General features: G+C 40.6%; 1 protein-coding gene across 2 annotated transcripts in view; it reads left to right on the top strand.

Moving 5' to 3' along the window:
- SPATA17 (spermatogenesis associated 17) overlaps positions 1–16,648 on the top strand; it is a 92,372-nt gene extending 75,724 nt beyond the window's left edge. For both annotated transcript variants that reach the window (XM_037069497.1, XM_037069496.1), the window contains 2 exons: positions 9,209–9,291; positions 16,515–16,648. In XM_037069497.1, coding sequence (XP_036925392.1) covers positions 9,209–9,289 — 81 coding nt within the window. In that variant the 3' untranslated portion in view covers positions 9,290–9,291; positions 16,515–16,648. The remainder of the gene's footprint in view (positions 1–9,208; positions 9,292–16,514) is intronic.
- The last annotated feature ends 471 nt before the right edge of the window (positions 16,649–17,119 follow it).

Raw genomic sequence — 17,119 nt, 5'->3', positions numbered from 1 at the left:
TCCAGCACTAAGAATGGGGCGGGGCGGGGGTGGGGTGGGGAGATGAACTCGAATCCTCCTAAACTCCAAGTGCCTCTCCGCGATGGTCGTTCACAGGACGTGGGGGCCTGTGTGCCATCCCGGTGGAACGCCTAGTCTCAGCTAAGTTTCCATAGCTCAACCATTCTGTTTTTCCGCCCATTGCCCCGAACTCTACAGAAGAGATAGGAATTTCTCTTGAAAAGATAGTGACCGAAAAAGAAATCCAACCTTAATGCTGGTGAGAAAGGAAAGAGTAAGGAAGGAGGTGGCCGCAACTATGTGTGGGGTTGGGGCCATACTGGACCCACTGGGGGTAGCGCGCTGTCAGTGACGTGAATGTCTAACCACTCCGCTGTGCCCCTGAAAGTAGTATAATATTTCAATCTCTAATCGAAAAAAAATGTTCAAGTAAGTACGGAGGAATTTCAGAGCAGTTCACTTAGCCTGAGAATTACCAGCTAGTTGAAAACTTCAAAAGACCTGCTGGTATAACCGAACACCAGGTCCATTTGTGAGAACCAATTCTGTTCTGCCCATGAAGATGTGGGTGTTACTAATTGTTGTTTGCAATTTTTCTCCCACGTTTTAAGCCAATTCTTCTGTGGGCTATTGATGGTACAGATAGGAGAGTGTTTTTCCTAGGGCTCTAAATATAAGAATCCCTTGGAAGAGAATATTCTTCCTGTCGGCTAATTAACTAGCCCCCATGATGGATAAGAGCTTAATGGAACATTGTGTGAGGTTAATATCCACTAAATCACATTAAGAGTTTTGAAAATTTGGATAAGCCCTAACCGTGTAGTTGGAGAGCAGACAAAACTAATTGAAATACCTTTGCCATTAATTTCCAAGCTCTTGGAAACTAATGGGTTTCTAAAAATATCATTAATGATGACTAACACCTGTATCAGAATCTGTATTAGCTAAACATATGTCAACATAAGAGATATAGGAAGTTTTACACATTAATATCCTAAACTACATTGCTAAATAATGTTTGCATAAAAGAATCTACAACTCATAATTATTTCAGTCTAGCATATTAATATTTCATTTGGAATAGAGTTTTAATGTGGCTTTTCAACATGAAACAGTTCCTCTTTTTCTTTTCTTAAGTGAAGATACACTTGTCAAAATTTTACTCAGTAACATTGAATGAAATCGAGACCATTCTTGCTATTATTTGATTAAAATAATTATAAATAGAAATGATGAATTACCTATGCAAGGCTCTTATTTGTTTAGAACACTTTTAATATGATCAGTTACATCAGAGATGTTCTCTATTAATCATTTTTATTAACCTTCAAATTGCTGATGGATTTAAGGCTAATACACAGTAAATGCTTCTAGCCTGGGTGTCAGAAACAAATCTGAACTACTTAGAACTTCCTACTTTTACAGTAGTTTTATTCTTTCTTATATTGAATTTTTTTATTTTATATTTCTTATACAAAGAGTTTATTAAATAGAATAGTAAATGAAGTAACATTTTAGGAGTGGTTAACCTACTTAACAGGTCAAAGTTTCTCAAGTATTTTTAAGTATTAATTGCATGCAATTCATTTACTTAGACTATAACATTTTAATGGTTTAGTTTCAAAGTACAGTTTAAAAAGAGATATCAAATAATTATACGTTGGTGATGGTAAGACGTACTTGTTTTTTTACTTTGTTTCTGACAAATTCTTATCTGCAGAGCAAAAGTGATATAAGTTAAGACTACAAGAACAGTTGATTTTAACTTTATTCAAGGGTTATTTTTTCCTTTATTGTGTGATTGTGCCAAACAGAATTTCAAAGGCTGTAATCATTTTAATTCTCTAATTTTTATATCTTCTTAATCTTTAAATAATTTTATATTGTTCAAAAATAATGAATAATGTCTTAAATATTGAGATTCAATTTGTATACATCCATCTTTTTTAATTTAACAACCTTTCATTTATAAAGTTTAAATAAACTAGGAGTTATATTTAAATGATCTGCAATACATTGTGCTCTTAATGGCAACAACAAATAAACATTTCTTAATATTTTGAATACTAAAGTATTTTACCTATACATGGTTTTGAGTTCAGACTCAGTACTCAGTAAAGTTCAAGGGCATCCATGTATGAAATAGCTTGTGAGAATATCCCCATTGCTTTCTTAATTTGATTTAGTTGGGGAAAAGGGCATGAGTTCAGAAAAATAGATCATCATCTTCAGTAATTTTGGTGCAAATATAGACATTAAGTATTGTACATAGACTAGTAGATGTGTATATAATTTTCCCAAAGCTTGTAAAGGGAGTTGGCATTATAAAATGCAGTAATTTCTGTTGACTATCTTATCTGCATTTTTATATGTTTTATTATGTAGATTTGCTTATGGGGTACCTTGTTTAAAAATGTAAAATGTCAAAAGTGAAAGGAAAATGTAAAAAAAAAAGCAAATGAGAAATGATATGTTTAGGTATTTTATAAAAGTGATAAAAATGAGCCATCAGTGACTAAGAATGCAGTTCATAAAAGTGTCCAAGTAGAAAGGAAACTTAACCCTTCACGATAGCGTGGGTGGACCCGGAGAACATCGTACTAAGGGAAGTAAGCCATTCAGAGAAAGCCAAGTACCATATGCCACTCGTATGTGGAATCTACTGAACAGACTGAATTAACAAGCAAAACTACATTGCTAAATAATGTTTGCATAAAGGAATCCACAACTCATAATTATTTCAGTCGAGCATATTAATATTACATTCAGGATAAAGTAGAGTTTTAATGTGGCTTTTCATAGACTCCCAGATGAAGAAAGACGGTTAAGGGGTGGGAGAGGATAAGGGGTGGAGGGATTGAGCGAAAAGGAAAAGAACTCAAGCTCATGGACAACAGTGTGGTGATTGCCAGGGGCTGGGGTATATAAGGCGACTAAATAGTAATGGAAAAAATACAATGAAAATGAATTCATCATTTAGAGAGAAAGAAAGGAAACTTTAAGAGGAACAGTAAACACTTTGGCACACTAATCATTTCTTTTTTATTGATTTTTTTATCAAGTAAAACATATGCATAGCTAAAGTAAGTTCAGAGATCGGCAATGCTACGTGTGCACTCGGGAGTCACCCCTCCCTTCTCTCAGATAAGGTCCCCCTCTGTAGGGACCTCCGTGGTCTCATGTTTTAGTTCAGTTCCACAGCTGCACGTTCTGGGCTTCTGTAGGAAGGGCAGGATAAAACGGCCTCAGGTCTGCTCTGATGCCCTCAGCTGGCTCAGCACACAACTTAGGACTTGGGCTCACCTCTGTCTCTTGGTTTTACTGATCATGGGGTTTTGTAGGTGTTTATAACCCTCTCTGTTTGGGGGGTGGGCGTTTGAACGGATCCGGCCGGAAATTACTTGCTCTGCTACGCTAAAACTAGAAGTCTTGCCAATGACCAGTTTTCAAATACAGGTCTGTGTACCATAACTTTTCTAAAGAGGGTTTTGAAATAATAATGATATCTCCAAAACCATAACATCCAGAGCATTTTATTCATTCTCAAGTCTATCCGATGGTGGCAGATGGTGGCTTTGGTAAGTACTGAAGGCTAGAACTCCACCCCCAGAAACCCAACCCTCTAGTGGGGAGCAGGTATCTATCTGTAAGGGAATCTCTGATGCAGAGCAGAACTGGACAGGGCGGTGAGAAGGGGAACTTGGGTACCAGAGGCATCAGGGCAGAGAGGCATCCTTCACATCTGGTGAGGGAGGCAGGTCCAAGAGGAGGCGGCTTTCTTACATGAGACAGTGTTTGGGAAGGATTCGCACCTAGGAAGAGCTGAATACATTTTTGCTGAGTGTAATTACTCCTGTTCAGCTTTGGCATTTTTCTTTCCACTTCTGTTCATGGTTCATACTCTTCTCCTCAGTTCAGTGTATCAGCAGCAATCAGTTTCACTTATTCTTGTGTTAGTTTTCCTGAGCAGAATGAACAAAAACATTTCTATGGAGGAAATTTACCATTCGATGACAGTTACTGATATATCCTATAATTACGGGGAAAAAATCCTTCCTGTGAGAATTCCATCATGTTAATGATGCATGTATATTATTAAGAATTATAAACATTGAGTAATAAAGCTTCAAGTTCACACATTCCCAGATGTTATTTTGAGGCTACTAGATTAGCAATTTTTCAAAAACATAAGCAGTAATTAGAAATCTTTCATAATTTCTTTCAGAAACAGCATTTGATTTTAATTCTTTCACCTAAAAAAAAAAACTTGTAAGAAAACACTTGTCAGAACTACTGACATTCTTATAGCTTGACAAAAATTAAGCATAATTAAAATGAAATATTTGTTGCATAAATTAAACTGCAATTAATATGTTTTCTGCCAACGCTTGAAGGATACGATTAGAATGGTGTTGTTAGCAGACTCCCTGCTGTGAGACTAATTTCTTGATTTTTATAACAAACATTCTCATACATATTTTCACAGCGAAGGAATAAACCAACAAGTAGAAAACAACGTTTGATGAAAATGATAGGCTTCAGAGGAAAGACAGACTTTCATGAAGGCAAGGCGATGTTATTGTTCATTTTAAGGTCTGATGACTAGTTGATTCCAAGGGTAAGATTCACCCTTTTAAAGCCATTAAAATAAGTAGAAAATTGCCCTTCACTTTTGTTAGCTGTGCCTTTTAAATTATCCAGGGTTTTGTCCCAGGATCTTTGCTTCTTCAGGAGGGAATTAGAAAAAGAACAAGACATGGTGTGTCAACCAGGAAATTGTAATAAATCCCATCACAAAATTGTAGACGTTGTGAGGAGAGGGGAAGACATGGCACTGTGTCAGAGCCTCTGTTACACGAAGCCCGAGTTTTCTCCGGGACCCCCGATCGCGGGAAGCACGCCCAGCCTGGACAAGGCTGCTTTCTGCTGTCTGAACGAGGGAAGCCCCATGACTGCTGCTCACCCAGAACAAGGCCACAAGTGCTAGTTCTGTGCGGACCTTTTTTCTGGCTGACCCGTTTTGCCATTAGACACCGTTTGTGGTACCAGTGAAAAGAGGACCACTATTAACAGTCCTCTGTCTTTCTCCAAATGTCTCTCTTGTGCCATTCTGCTTAAAGGACGTAAAAGCCGCGGGGGGAATGAGAGATTATGGGGTAGACCCCGTCACTCACCTCCTTGGCCGGGATGGTGTCCCTTCACGTGTGTGGCGACTGTGACATTAGGGGATGACGATGGCTGTTGAAGAAGTGGAATGAATGGAGCTCTCGTCACAGACAGGCCACCGTGGCCCATTCATGCTCCCTGCAGAAGAAGGACGGTGCTTCTTGCTTGATGCTTCCCTGAGTCCTTACTGCAAGAGCCAAATGCACTAACAGGGTCCAGATGGAGGAAAAGGTTTGCCCTCCAGAAATTTTAGAGCAGACAAATCAATCATTTGGGGGGTAAAGTTGTGGGTTTTGGTTCCTTGAAGTGGCATGAGAGGTTCAGTGACAAACCTCTTGGCTGTAGTTACGGTTGGAGTTTGCATAGTGACCCTGTCACCTGAGTCACGTCAGTGTCCACATCACCTCACGGCAGCCCCTCCTGACCACCTGGTCTGAAATTGCACACTTCTTCCCCAATTCCCTCAGCCCTTCTTCCCTGTCTTATTTTTCTTCATAGCACTTATTATTATTGGACATTCATTTGCTTATTGTCTGTCTTTGCTCACTGGTAATTTAGTTTCCATGAAGACAGTTTTAACCTAAATTATTTATTGCCATATCCCAAAACAGCACTTGGCATAAGCAGGCACTCAATTAATACTTTCAGGAAGGGAGGGAGGGAAGAAAAAAGGAAGATTAAAAATGAATTCTTTAAAATGCTCAGAAACAAATTAAACATGATAATTCCTAATGATAACATGAAAATCTAGGTTTAGTGTATGGTTATGAGAATTCTGTTTATTAAAGCTTCGTGTATACTTTATCATATTTTAGAGAAACCTATGTCTCATAAAGTGAAAATGTTAGGTCATTATCGGTATCTAGCTGGTGTTCACAAAGAGTTATTTACTACCTACCCTGTAAAGAGTAGCAGACACTGTTTTGAACCTGTTAGTTCATTTCATGTATCCATGTTCTCATTCACTCGTTGGTCTGTTCAGTGTCGCCTGTGCCCTAAGAGGCGGATGCCTGCAGTTATCTGGTAGAATGTCCCAGCTTATGCAACAGCAGGTCATGATCTCCCTTGACTCTGCTGCGGACACGCCACTGACTCCCGTGTTTACAGTAGTAAATCTTCTGTGTCGTCCCTGTGAATGCTGACTTAGTGCCTGCTGACCATCACTCCCAGGGGAAATGTGGGCTAGGGTTCCTGCAAGCCTCCGGTCTGCTAATCAGTACGTAACATTGTTTTGTGTGTGTTTGTCTTTAAAGACTCTTTATTTGATCTGGATCACTGATTAACATTGAATTCGTTGTTGACAGCACAGTAACTCCTGCCCAGAGGAAGCCTGTCTAACACGTGCACATTCTTTCGGGGGTGCATGGCGGCCTTCTTCCGCTTGGGAGCACCAGCCGGCACTTCAGCACTGTGCTCGGGTCGGGACCCGAGTTAAACAGTGAAGTCACCAACACAGAGAACCCAAGTGTGAAAAACGTGGCACTAGCTAGGACTGAGAAAGTAGGCCTTGCTGGCTGGAAATGTGTGTGTCAGGTGACCCAATTTTTGCCACTCTCCTCATATCTATAAATGACTGTGCAAGCTCTGTGAGTATTGATTTAGGGATTACAAATACATCTTAGCAAGTAGGTGAACTTGCACACAAGAAATCTGAGTAATGAGGGTCACTGGTAACACCTCTATGTCCAGATATGTTCCTTCAATATTTCTTTATGTCTCCCTTTTATGACAACGGCAGCAAGACCTAAACACCATGCTATGATGAGTTTACCTGTCTGGCCTACTACTTCCCACCTGTGCCTTTGCAGCCAAGGCTAGGAGGGTGGAGGAGGAACAGGAACTAAATGAGAGAAAGACAGATGAAGCTAGTCAGAAGAAAGATATATAAAAATGTAAAGAAAATCAATAGAAACTCATGTATACGTGTATACCGAAGCCACAAATAACCAGACACACACACAGCTGCTGCCCCAGAGTAATTGTACACTGAGTGGCCAGTGGCCTAGGAAATGTGCCCTCCGTCATTTTGGTTTGAGTGTGAAAGCTGCATTCATTCCAGCCCCGAGAGCCTCGCAAAGACTCCTAAACTGCCCCAAGGAGCCCATTTGAACAGTGGGTTATTTCTGTTTGGCTGGACCGGCTCTCAGCAGACCCAAGGGCTTCAGCAGCAGGGCCTCCGGCCAGATTCAGAATTACCGTCCTCCACGTTCCATCCTCACGAGGTTATTTTTCAGAAAAGCAACCCCCAGCCCATTCATCCGAAAAGCGACACCAAGGGCGGGCCCCGCAGGAGCATCTCTTGGGCCCATCAATAGCCCCCGAAGGCAGGGCGGCCTATCTTCTGGGCCAGAGGCAAGTTTTTCACAAATGAGAGCCAGCCCTAGGTACTTTCTAGAGCAGAAGCTGTCTTTACGGCATGTCACCCTTGCTGCATTGGAGTAACAGCTATTGGTTGAATGTGAGATTTTAAATTGAAAAATAAGAGTGATAACCAACTTCTGATTCTCTCTGAGGGACTGAAGAATTGGTCCTTGCTTATGAACACAACTATATGCATGCCTATTGCCTGGCTCTCTCAAGTCGTGTGAGGCAGGGCGAAGTTTCAGTTACCAAAATTGGTTGAAAGCTGGCTAGTGTAGTCCTGGCACACAGTAGGTGCTTTAATGTTAATGGAACACACAGATCCAAGTGTAACAGAGTTCAGGGATGCTTCATTCATTATCTTGGAGGAGTTCAAAATTAAGTACACAAGAAAATCCACAGGAATATAGATAGAAAATATCAGAATTGCCTTTTATTTTTACCTCGTTCATCTCTCTGTTTAACATTCCACTCTACTACCACAGCATTACACATCTATAATTTAGCACAAATAACTAGACAGCCATGAGGGTGCCTGCTCAAAATATTTTTACTGAGGGCAGATATGATCAGAATCCTTCAAGTCCTGTTTCTCTGCATGAATTCACTGCAATTGGTCTCCCATTGGTGCCAATGAAATTTATGGAGTTTGGTTTTTGAAAGAACCTGGTGGTAGAATATGGATAGACGGCTACCACTGAGGGGAGAGGGGGCAGTGTACAAGCACCAACTGCCAGGCATCTTCCTGTCTCTTCCTCACAACCACCCTGTGAAGCTTTCCATTTCATAGATGATAAAAGGAAGTGAGTTAGGCAGTGGTTCCAACAGGAAGCTTCTGGAAACGTATCAGTTCTTCCTGGTGTGGTAGAGTTCACCAGAAATAATCTAGGGCTGTTTGGGAGGGTTATTAATTATTGATTTGATTTTTAAAATAAATGTAGATCTATTCAGATGAGTTGTTTCTCCTTGGGTGAGTTTTGGTAGATTGTGTCTTTGGGAGGAGTTGGTCCATTTCACCGTAGTTATCAGATTTGTGGTCAACTGTTCATAATACCTCTCTATTTATCCTTTTGATGTCTGTGGTATCAGTAGGGATCACCCATCTCTCTGAGTAATTAGTCATTTAATCGACAAATAATTAAATGACTTCTCTCTTTTCTCTTATGTAGCCTGGCTAGGTGTTCATTACTTTTATTGAGCTTTTCAAAGGACAAGCTTCAGTGGTATTGGTTTTTTCTCTTCTCTGGTACAATTTCATGATCTTTGCTCTGATTTTATTGTCTTTTTCCTGCTCACTTTTTTCTAGTTTCCTAAAGTAGAAGCTTAAGTTATTGATTTTAGATCTTGCTTTTTTTCTATTATATGTATTCAATGCATTTACAATACATACAATTTGGAAAATTTTTTATATATATAAAATAAATGTAAATAAATGTAAAAAATAAACATCAAAATGCATATTTTAAAAATAAGTTATTTTACATATTAAAATGATCTATTAAAATAAAACTAAATATGATTAATACCTATCAAAAAGTTCAAGATTATTTAAATAAAACTAACCATTTTATTTTCTTTTTTAAAAAATTAAGTTAATTACTGTTATATATACTTAAAACCAGTAGTAATAATACAATGTCGGTAAAAGCTCTGTGGTAAACTTTGCTCTTTTTCCTTCTAGGATTTCCAAACCGTATTACCGTCATTTGATCTCTTCTCCACGTATGGAAAATCATATTCAAAAGCTGGACAAATTTTATAAAGGTATGCATTTTTGCTAAGTACATCACAAAGTATTTTAAGCAACAAAAACATCAAATGGGGCTGACTTGACTCATTTTAAAAGCCACATTACAATATTGATGCATCACAAAAGCAGATGCTTCTTTCGCTCTATTCTAGTGGTTCGTAACACTCGAAAGTCACGGGCTTTCTTTTTCGAATCTCCTAAATGGATTCAAGAATATGTTAAATACAACTAACAAAAATCTTAAGTACCTTTTCATTATAGTAACTCATATAATAAATCAATAGTTTGCACAATGCAGTGAAAAAATATTCATGGTGTCCAAAAGCCAAAGCATTTCTCAATACTGTATTGATACAGTTAGGTTAAAACACTATATTCAAAATACATGTTATTTGAAATTTATTTATCTGGGGTCTCTGACCAGAGTCTACAGTATAGAGAAGAAAAAAAGAGCTACGTAAAATTCAAGATCACAGAATAAGCTCTCACCGAGTTCGGTACGTAATTGCAAAGGTGTTTAGAACTAGAGGCGTGGTTCCGGTCGGAGTGAGGCTTTTGGGGAGTACTCTGGCATTTTCAACCAAATCAGAGGAGGGATGAGATGGGAACAGCACAGAAGACTCCACCGTGAGGAAAGGGGCAGAAATGAGGAGTCAGGCCTGTGAGGATGGCATCCTTCCCCCCCCCAGAGCCAAGGGTGTGCTCTGGGCCCTGGGAAGGCGGAGGAGGGTGAAGCAGCATCCGTTCCTTGGACTCGGCCTCAGCGCCTCCTCTCCCTCGCGCGGCTGCTGAAGTCAGCATGTTAGATACAGACACCACTATCTACCTTCCAGGGACTCCGAAGGGGTATAGAAAGGGAAATGTGAAACATTCCTATATGAAACATTCCTATATGAAACATTCCTATATTCCTACATCTATTTTAAACATACCAAGTGGAATTGCGATTTCGGAGGTTTGTAAAGTATCACCACCCACTGGAGCATTTATCTGGTATTTCTCACTCCGAATGCAACCGTCTGAGTAAAATCTTTCATATTCATGTGTGACTTAGATATTTAATTCAAAGGTATATTCTGGTTGTAAGGTACAATGGTTGAAAACAAGTTATACTCCATAATACAGGGTGGGGAAAATGTAGGTCTACCATTGTCCATATGGAAAATAATATAATAATTAATATATAATTACATAAGAATAAACTCTGTGTTTTACATATTCACAACTGTAACCCCATTTTGCCCCACCCTGTGTATGCTAAGCTAAATAAATGATGAGGCATAGATCCTTAATTTGAAAGGAAATAATGTATTTCTAAGGAAAGAAGGCAAGAACCTGTGTAGTTTAATTTCAGTAAAATATCTGTACACATGTACACACACACAAACATTATATAATGTGTTTGCTTTTATAAAAAACACTTGCATGAACTTCTATGTTACATATATATGCATACATTTGTACATTGCAAAAATATGAATGTTAGTTATCACTGGGTAGTAAGATTATAAAAACCTTTTTGGGAGATATGTCTTTGTATTCTTATTTTTTGAAACTTTTAATCAGACAAAAGCAGAGTGATAAAACAAAATGCTCCAATAGGAATTACTTGCTCTTCTCTACCAATTATGAAAACAGCTTGACTTTATTCTAGTCAATCATAATAATTTACAGACAATTATCTTCTTTTCCAAAGACAAAATAATCACTTGCTAAATTATTTATAAGAAAGACAAGGATGAGTAACACATGTTTCACATTACTTTTAATTAAAAAGAGTGCACAGTGAGCAAATACAAATCTGGAATGGGAATTTTTTTTTTTTAATGCTTAGTAACTCTGCTTTCGGATTTTGACTATTTTTGTGAATTGAAAACATCATCATAATGTCATGTCCTCGTCTTAGAAAGGACATGATTGTCTAGTGTTTAATTTTGGTAAGTGAAGGGCAGCAGCCTTCGCTGAAGCTCTCCTATTAGGATTAAATTTCACCAAATATGACAAAGTGTCTCTGCTCTTCTAAAAGAAGGCCAAGACGGGGCCAGAAGCACCACAGTGTTGACGGAAGACGCCACGGCGATTTTTAGAGCTATCTATTTGATTGCTTCAGCTTCACGGCAGTCCATCACTTGACGATAATTCACCCACACTGCGTTTTCCCATCAGTCTGATTAGAAACAGCGATGCCTTTATCAGATTAATCTTCCTTCCCTTTAGTGAGTCTCAGTTTAGGATAAACAGGGTCTGCATCTACCCATTTGATTAATCTACTAACATTCCAGCTGCTGCAACTGCTCAGAATGAACTCGATTTTAATCCCATACGTATTTTAAAATCTCTCTGACTTGGACACTCGGACTCCTTTTAATTTTTTAAATGTTTCTGTATCACTCATCACTTTGGTGGCCTTGGCTAGTTTCCCATCTATCGGCAGCTCGGTCTAAATCACAGTGCACTACTTCCTGTCAGGCTGCTTGGCCATCTTGCCGCTCCATTCATGCTTCCAGGCAGAGGCTCAGTCCAAAGCAGGGTGGAGAGAAATTAGCAGGGGGAGGGGAAGTCATCGGTCAGTCCACATGGGTGTCAGCTGTTTCGGCTTGTGTGCTTTTCAATTTTCCCAGATTCTTCTTTACAGTGGGCTTTGGTCCAGGTTCTCTTTCTGCTGAAACGTGGTGTAATTTCGAGGCCGGATGAGATCAGTTTTGATTAAATCATTTGTTTTGCATGAAGAGCAATGTGCTTTCTTCCATTTTCATAGGAGTTTGGTATACAAATGGCTGGAGTAACTGAGGAAAAAATTAAAATGAGAAAATAAGTTTGGTTAGCGCCTGAATTGGGAGAGGGATGAAATTCCCTTGTCTTTTTTTAGGGGAAACAAGGTCTCAACGACTGTGTGAGGAGGGAAAAGGAGTCTCAGGGAAGAGTCACAGTCAGGCAAATAAGCGGACACACGTGTGCTCTTCGGGGGTTAAATTTCTAATTCAACAAGAGAACTGGTTCAGCGTGGCAGCGAGGCTGGCACTATGTGAATTGATAACTTTCAGTTTCGTGGGAGTGAATGGGCAGAAAACAAAACAAACAAGGAACGAAAAACACAAGTCACACTATCTATCCTTAGTATCTTTTGCTTGATGAAATTACCCTTTTTGTAAAGACAACCTTACGCCCCCGGGGCCTGGGGGAGAAGATGCCTGGTCGCAGTGTCTCTCCCTGACTGAGGCCATTGGCTGGACACCGCGTGTGTCCATGCACCCACACACGCGTTGTTCATCAGGCCCATCAGGGGTGGGGACAGAGCTCAGGGATGGGGCGGGGTGGGGAGGGGTGGTTCCAGTAGGGCTAGAACAGGGGTCTGATGGGGCGCGTCCTCCCAGACTTTCTTCTGAGCTAACTCTGAATGAGGACAGTTTGAGAACTCTCTGTTCTTGGGCTATTTTTCTTTTCTCATTGTAGTGTTTGGTTTTTAGAAAATGCCTTCTCTCACTTTACTGTTTTGTTTTTAGAAAATAAAAGAAGACAAAAATGTAAAAATGAGTTTAAGGTGTGAAGTGATTATGGAGTAGAAGACCCCCTGCCTGGCTGAGTAACCAAGCTACAGTGTCTTAACCTCTGAAGCCCCTCCCCTCCTTCTCCATCTCCCTCTGCTCCTTCCCCCTCTCTCCATTCTCCTCTCTGTCCTCTCTCCCTCCTCCCCTCTCTCCCTCCCCTCCCCCTCTCCCTCCCCTCCCCCTCTCCCTCCCCTCCCCCTCTCCCCCCTCCCCTCTCCCTCCTCCCCTCTCTCCCTCCCCTCCCCTCCCTCCTCTCCTCTCCTCTCTCCTTCCTCCCCTCTCTCCTCTTCTCTCTCCCTCTCTTCTCTCTCTCTCCCCTTCCCCTCTCTTCTGTGTTCAAAGAAGAAATGGGAACAATCTGTGGTTCATTCAAAAACTGTACAGGTTTAAAAGGAAAATACACATGAAGATCCTACAGAAAATACACTTAAACCATACTTCTTATGGTTCAATAAACTATAATATTTTACAGAAGGCTAGTTTTATACAGTGTGCGAATAGTGGATTTTTTTTTACCTCTGAGAATAGCTGTCACAACCGAAGCCCCCGGTGGCCTAAAGTGCCATACAAATGGTTCCCCCAAAGTGGCTCTGTTCTGACCCCATCATCCTAGTCACACGCAATGAAGCCCATGTTGGGTACCGACGTTGAGGTTAGCCGACATGCACATGGATGGCTTGAAGTATGAATGGTGTGGAGCTTTGTCCCGAGAGTAACAGTGACTCGTCAGACCAATCAGAAACCTCCTGGGGACACTGAACTGGAGACACACAGACGTGGATCAGTGGGTGTGGGGGCAGAAGCATGAGCACTCACAAATGGAGAAGACTGATCCAGGGTTCCGCGGCAGGGAACAAAGAGGTAACCGGGTGGCAAGGCTGGTACCTCGCACAGGTGTTTGCTTATAAGTGGTTTCTGAACCAAAACCAAGCGTATGACTGATCTGACTGTGCCATTTTAGAGTGTGCCCTTTGAATGACAGTGGGCGATTTCTAGGTGTTGTGTTGATGCTGGGTAAATATTTGCTGACTCTGACCTTAGCACAAACTTGGAAGACAATTAGCTGGAATTAGAGTCTGAACATAGCCCACCTCAAGCTACATGACCGATTTGGTGATTCAATCTATAGTCGTGCCCTTGTCAGCCTGAACTAGAATGTCTAAAAGTGTTTAATGTGCCCTGACCAATGTGGCTCAGTGGGTTGGGCATTGTTCTGCAAAGCAAAAGGTCACCAGTTCAATTCCCAGTCAAGGTATATGCTTGAGTTGCAGGTTCTGTCTCCGGTTGCAGATCAATGTTTCTCTCCCTCTCTTTCCCCCTCCCTTCCCCTCTCTCTGAAAATGAATAAAATCTCTTAAAAAACTGTCTGATATAATGAGTTATTATGCAAGAGGTTATAATGAAGTTGTGTATGAAAAGGATTTTTAAAACATTTTAATGCTACTTTTTAAAAAACAGTTAACATTCATTTAGAGCCAAATTTGGTGAATATGGTGGGAGTTATAGTATGTATGGGTTTATGGAAAATTCAAATAAAGAAGCAAATGCTTTTCTTCATAAGACAACATTTATTGCAAGTAGGAATTTTCTGGCATTTGGGGTAGGGGAAATAGAAAAGTATGTTATACTGACTATCATGTAAAATAATAGAAGAAGATAAAGGACTATGTTATATTGTAAGGTGTAAGAAGTTAGTGGGAACAGAACAGAGCAGACCCCTTTGAGGCATTATGCACTGAGTGTAGCACGTCTGACAATTTAACCCTCCAACTGCATTTACTCCGGAACCAAGGAATGAAAGGAAGGACTGAGGTGGCAGGTAGGGGCCGTGGGGACCATGCAGCCTGGCCTCTAATTCTAGTGCTTCCTAACTCGGCTGAGCCTAGTTTCTCTCTTCCTAAGTTATTTTTATTTTTTTATGGGCTATAATACCTGATAGCGCAGCAGTCCATGATTCTTATTCTTTTATAATAATAAGCTCAGGACAGTAGACTCTTAACCCTAATGCTCCTGCAGTGCTCTCACAATTTTGAGAACTCGTGCTTTTTAAGCAGCTTTCGCTGCTAGTTTAGGAGTTACTGCACAGGCTCCATACGCCAGAGTTACCCGTCCTCGGAAATTCCAAAGCAAGAGTTATGGTGAGCGGCATCTGACTTCTCTGCTCTGCTCTTTTTCTTTTGTTTTGCATAAATGGCCTTTGTCCAACATCCAGCAGAGTAAAATATCCATTGAATAAATGTTAAAGTTCCAAAAGTGTCTCAAGAAATAAAAGCTACTAAATAGCAGGTAGCTCCCTGCGATGCCGCCTATAAAGACACCATTGCTCATTTGAATGCGTACCCCTGTGGGATGTGACTTCAACGAGTCTCGTTAACTTATGTCGTATAGGACTCTGCATATAGATGTCCGCGTGCACTAAGTCGGTGGATCTGAAGTCAGGTTGTGACCGCTGCTCCTTCAGGGAGATGATCTTTCATGTCTGTAAATATCTGAGTAATTATCCTTGTTTCCACACTACAGCATTTTGGTTGTAAAGTCAAGACTGTATTCTTATCTTAGGGGCATTGTGGATCTCGTTATCGATTGTACCCCTTTTTGCTCTGTCCCTCTCCCAGCCCCACGGTATCTATTCTATATGCTAATCTTCCATCTCATTTTTTCTCTATTTAATGTTGCCCTGATTTACCTTTCATTTAATTGTCTTTTCCATGGTGAAATAGCACAAAACCTTTTAGGAACAAAGTAAGATATTAATAAAATCACAAAATTGTGTGTGCAATTTGTCTAAGATCCTAGTGATGCCCCCAAAGCAGTAGAAGTTTGTGCCTCTTAATCTGTCCACCTGTTTTGCCCATTTCATTCCCCCACTCCCATCAGTTTGTTCTGTCTGAGAAGACTCTTTGTTCATTAGCTTTGTATTGTGGGAGAGGGGAAGGGGGTACATAGTATTTGCCTTTTTCTGACTTAGTTTACTCAGTATAATGCCCTCTAGGTCCACTCATGTTGTTGCAAGTGGCAAGATTTCATTTTTTATGGGTGAGTCATATATATATGTCCTTCTTCAAACATTATTTGCCTGGTGCAGTTCATAATTATTCTAATTAATATCTCTAAAGTCATGTGAGGTTGGCATTTACTTTCCCCCTATTCAGATGAGGCAATTAAGACAAGTAACTCAAGCGATATCCAATTGCAAATGGCAAAATTGGGATCGGACTCAGGTCTAGCAAGTCTTCAGCTCAGGAGATTAGTGGTTGCCTTCCAATGATGCCCCGGGGGTCCTGGTCTTGTTAGTGGTCCTCCAGGGCCCACGCCTTTGTCTCCTTGGCAGGAAACAGCATTCTGGAAACCAAGAAGCTACCAATTCCATCCTTTTAGTGACTGATTCCACCCTTTGGCTCAGATCAGCGTGGCAATGTCTTTTGCTGTAGTTTCTAAGGTCCAGCAGAGCTAGCGCGTTTCCTGGTGCCACTCTTATGAAGGAAGAAAATTATTTTCTCATTGTAGTGAGTTATTTCATTCTTGTGAGGCAGAGCAAAAGAAAGACAGCAAGAAAGGAAACATGAAATCTCATTTCACGGGTAAAGAAAACAATGATTTCAAATAGTATATTATTGTGCTTAAGTGAATGTGCCTGTGCATAATGAAAATTGTAGAGTGTGATTAAAACATTTGAAATACATCCACAGAAATTGCATCTACACGTGCCGTTCCCGTATGTTCTCTGCCACCCGAGAGAGCCGCTGGCTTATTATACCAACATATTCCTCCTTTTAGAGAAAAATAAGTAGAATCAAAGAGAGCGGCACAGCAGCAAGAAGAGGAAAAAAAGTGAGAATAGCGTGTTGGTAAAGGAAACTGCGGTCTCACCAGTGCCTCCCCACCTTCATTACCACCCTTCCAAATAAATCTCCCTGCTCCTCTTGAGCTGACAAATAAAAAATCAAGCCACAAGATGTATGTGCGCGCTTCTCCTGATGAGCATCGCCATCCATCTGCGGTGCGTCCCATGTGCCAGCGCGGAGACGGGCTGGAGGCAGAATTAAAGACTTCAGGATGTCCACCGCTTCATCAAGAAGGCTTTTCTCTCCCCACTTGCACAGCTTTCATCTCTGTCTCGGGTGATTTTTCTCCCCATCTCCTTCACTCGGTGGCAAACATGCTGATGGCTGATGGGACAATCACTGATCATAGACCTAACCTTCCAGGGCAGCCAATTGGTTTCAAATGGATGGCACGCGGGCTCTCGATAAGTTTCTTTTTGGTGAGGACTGTTAGTCCCAGGATATCCACA

Source organism: Sturnira hondurensis, unplaced genomic scaffold (genome assembly GCF_014824575.4).
Source record: "Sturnira hondurensis isolate 20B ecotype Veracruz unplaced genomic scaffold, ASM1482457v3 Scaffold0018525, whole genome shotgun sequence".
Classification (NCBI taxonomy): Eukaryota; Metazoa; Chordata; class Mammalia; order Chiroptera; family Phyllostomidae; genus Sturnira; species Sturnira hondurensis.
Note: the sequence above shows the minus strand (reverse complement) of the source record. Positions and strands in the feature narration are given on the sequence as shown.